We start from the raw sequence: 4,000 nt of genomic DNA on the forward strand, positions 1-4,000 counted from the left end.
AGTGGTTTTATACTTCTTTTCTCCTCTTAAATTTTCCCGGCAGTTTTCACATAAGAAAACAAGGACAGAAAATATCAGGTTTTAATTCTTTTTTTCTTCAACTTTAATTGTCACACCATTCTTTTTTAATACCAGACAGATCTTTTTAGGAAGATGAGTTTGGCCAACTTTGTTCTCTCAAAGGCAGTTGGGAGCTGGTCCAATGGAGGACAGACCAGAGCAAGATCCCAATGTAATTTGTAGTTGAAGTTGGACTGTTCTGGTTTTTGTGTACAACTGTTCTTGCCAAAATCAATTGGACTGTCGTGAATCAAAACAAAAAGGGCAGAAAAATGCCTTGAGGTCACATCCATTCTGGCAGTAGCTGATCTGAAAGAAGGGGCTTTGGGGACTGGTCTCCAGCCCCTAGCTGGCTGGCTGGCTGGGTCCTGCTGCCAGACTTTACTGCTCTTCAGATACGCCATGACAACCGTATGTGTAATTGCTACTTACCCCCACTCTGTCAGTATGGTTTGAGTGTAAAAGGTGTTTCTGCTAAACTAGGTGATTTGACAGAACCGTGCTAGGGAGTGGCTCCATGTGAAGAAATGCCAAGAGCCTGGAGGGGGTGATAATTTCTAGTGTAGTGGAGAAAACAGCTCCAGGTGAGCTGCAATAATAAATTTCTTATCCCAAGGCAGCTGCACCCAAGATGGCATACTGGGCTCAGGTGATCTAGGAGATAAACATATATGTAGGCAGTATCTTTTTTCACCATCTTTCCTCCTCTTGTGGTTTACCCTGGTGCCAAGATTAAACACTACCCTTGTTTAAAGGGGTGATTGACCCTATAATGTTTGTGAAAGGAAAGATTTATGTACAGAGTCTAGCAGCACAGGCTGTGTAAGTATGTGCTATGTACGATGAACAATGCAGTGCTTTCCAGGTATGGGAGGATCATGTGAAGTCAGAGCCAGAATCGTGACAAATGAGTGGGGAGACATCAGAGAGACATGAGAACAATGAGAAGTGCAGCTAGCTGTAACAAGAATCACTTTATTGAAACAAAAAGGTCTGTATTAGTATAGGCTGCATTAGCTTACTGAACACTTGCATGATTAGATGAAACTGTTTGAAAAAAATATACCTATAGAGCAGCTATCAGTCAGCCTGTGTTAAACCAGAAGGATATTTCAAGCTGATTTTATCCTGTGTTTAGTTCTTGTCCAAAAGGTCATTAGATGTATGAAGGAGGAAAGAGTCCACGTTAAAAATCTGTGAACATGTCAAGATGGAAAAGGGCTGACAAATACTTTAAAATTTTGAAGATCGTAAGAAACTGGAGAGGCAGTTTGAAGTCAAACAATCAATTTAATAATGTCCAGTGCTTTGCATTCAGGAAAGTGTACAGAAAAGCAGAATACAGTACGGAATAGCACTGCAGAAAAGATTCTGCTCGTCCTAAAGAGCCACGAACTGAAGGAGAGTGAGCAATATGATGTTGTTATATTAGCAGAATGCTGTATGTCAGGTCTGAGCAATAGTCCTCTCCGCTCTGCAGGATTACTGCGTTTGCTTTGAGCATTATTGTTTTGAGAGAAACACAAACTGGAGAGTTCTGAAGGGAAAAACCAGAGTTTGGAAGCGTGGCCCCCTGAGACAGGTTCAAAAATTAAGTTTGCTTAGTCTAGAAAAGAGAAGACTGAAAAGAGATGTTGTGGTCCTTCCATACGGAGCAGATGTTTTAAAGATAGTGATCAGTTGTTTTTTCTGTTCCATGCTATTGCCAAGACATCCCATCCCATTCTTCCAGGTAAACTGTGAATCAATAAAACTTTGTATCTCCCCTCGGAATATCTTTTTCCTCTGATCAGCATCTAACAATGGAGTCCCTCAGGAATCCATCTTCTGGCAGCTACTGCTAAGTAAGGAAAGTTCTCTGTCCTCTATCCCTGTAGTTATAAAACCTTGAAATGATTTACCATTTTAGTATTATTTTTAGTAAGATTCCAAATACTTCCAAGTGAAAAGGACACAAAGAAAAAAGCCTTTACATAACTTGTCACAAGCAGTTTGACAAAATTCACAGTTAAGATGTCCCTGTTTTCGTCAGCTTTCATGTGTTTATTTGAAGCAATGTTATTGGATTGTGTCCATGAAACATCATTAAAAAGGGATGTTAATGAGAAGATCACCAGAACGTTTGAGTCATGGCTAAAAAGAGAAACCAAGAACATACTTTTCAAATAAAATAAATTTCACTAGAGATATGTGAAATTGTCATAACTGCAATGAAAAATATGGTCAAAGGAACAAAACCCTAGAATACAACATCTGTTTTCCCTGTGTTGTCTGCCATTTCCCCCGAAAATTGTCTGATGGAGCACTTGCAGGAGAAGCTAATGCAAAAATTTTTTGTCCTTTGGTATTTGGAGATCATTTCCAGTGCTATGGAGTATGATGGAGATTGCTTGAAGTAAGAAACTGAATTTGGAAAATCGATGATTATGGACTGTAGCAAATGAATGACTTGGAAATGCACTTCTTGCGTCTAATCGCATTATGTAGGAAATTTCTCCATGTGCCATGTCATGCCATGGCTTGGAGGACTCTGCTCACAGAGAAGATGAAGGAACGGTTTGGTCTCCATAACGTGCAAATCACTGCTTTTTCTGGTAAGAGTATCAGGAAGGATGTCTGATCAGGCTAATTATTTTTTGTGCTAATTATTTTTTAAATTTCATAAATTATAAAATTTAACTTTTCATTGTATAGGTATTATGTAAATGTATCCGTGGTCTGCTGTTACAGGCACAGAAAAGACTATTCTCAGGGAAAAAAACATCAGTGATATCTATAGGGAAAAAAAGCTCTTCAGAAATTGGAATTCCATTATTACAAAAATATCTGAAATAAACCACACTCTCAGACTTTAAATTCTGAAGGACACACTAAAATGAACCATAATAGTTTTCTGTTACAGAAAAAAGGTTACGAAAAGAGTATTTTGGATTCTGGAAAATTCCATGTATGGGCAAAAAAGTTTTATGTACTAGAATAGCTTGGTGATGTTCAGTTATAGTAAAAGCTAGTTTAAATTTAGGTACAAAAACCAAGGGTGTGTCCAAGAGCCAGAAGTTTGGGAAAAATGTTGTATCAACTGGATTTTTAACATTAGTTTGTTGTAATAGTTTAAGCTGTGATTAAGGACAGTTAAGGACATGCAATTTTAATTTTTTCAGTTTATCACCCCTCCTCCTCAGTATATGAAATTGCTAACATTTTATTTTCCTTTTTAAATGACTGCTGCCTCGCTGTTTTATCTTAACCAAGGAATAGGAAATGGAAGGCAGGAGCTCTGAATCTCCATCTCACAGCCCAGTCACAAGACAGAGAGTGGAGACCAGGGTGGGAGTCACAGATCCGCACAACTGCAGACAGCACATCTTTTTCTGAGACCAGTATCCAAAAAAGATTTTAAATGAAAAACAAACAATGGTTTTATGTTTTTAAGTGCAAATCTTACTGGAAAATAGGAATAATCTGCTGTAATACCGTGAAGGGGGGGCAGTTTATCCTAAAGGCAGAGGTTTGGAAAAGTATCTTAATCGTAGATATGTCACTTGGGTTAATAATGTGCCCTCCAAAATGACATGTATGAGCTCTATGAAAAGAACACAGGAAAGATCTGAGTTTAATTGGATGTATGCACACCTACTACTTTTCATGCAGCTATCATGGTGGGAGTCTGTTACAGACCACCCAACCAGGTTGAAGAGACAGATGAAATATTCCATAAGTAGCTGGGAGAAGTCTCACAATCACTAGTCCTTGTTCTCATGGGAGACTTCAACTTACCAGACGTCTGCCAGAAATACAATACAGCGGAGAGCAAACAGCCCAGGAGGTTCCTGGAGTATGTAGAAGATAACTTCCTGACACAGCTGGTAAGTGAGCCTACCAGGGGAGGTGCCCCGCTGGACCTGTCGTTTGCGAACAGAGAAGGACTTGCGGGTGATGT

At 39.1% G+C, this 4,000-nt stretch overlaps 1 protein-coding gene across 1 annotated transcript in view; it reads left to right on the forward strand.

Annotated features, from left to right (window-relative positions):
- Window positions 1–3,818: 3,818 nt before the first annotated feature.
- Window positions 3,819–4,000, forward strand: part of TARS (threonyl-tRNA synthetase) — a 23,696-nt gene continuing 23,514 nt past the window's right edge. The window contains exon 1 of the mRNA XM_009318457.1: window positions 3,819–3,926. Coding sequence (XP_009316732.1) covers window positions 3,819–3,926 — 108 coding nt within the window. The remainder of the gene's footprint in view (window positions 3,927–4,000) is intronic.

The sequence above is a fragment of the Pygoscelis adeliae genome, unplaced genomic scaffold (genome assembly GCF_000699105.1).
Source record: "Pygoscelis adeliae isolate BGI_AS28 unplaced genomic scaffold, ASM69910v1 Scaffold272, whole genome shotgun sequence".
Classification (NCBI taxonomy): domain Eukaryota; kingdom Metazoa; phylum Chordata; class Aves; order Sphenisciformes; family Spheniscidae; genus Pygoscelis; species Pygoscelis adeliae.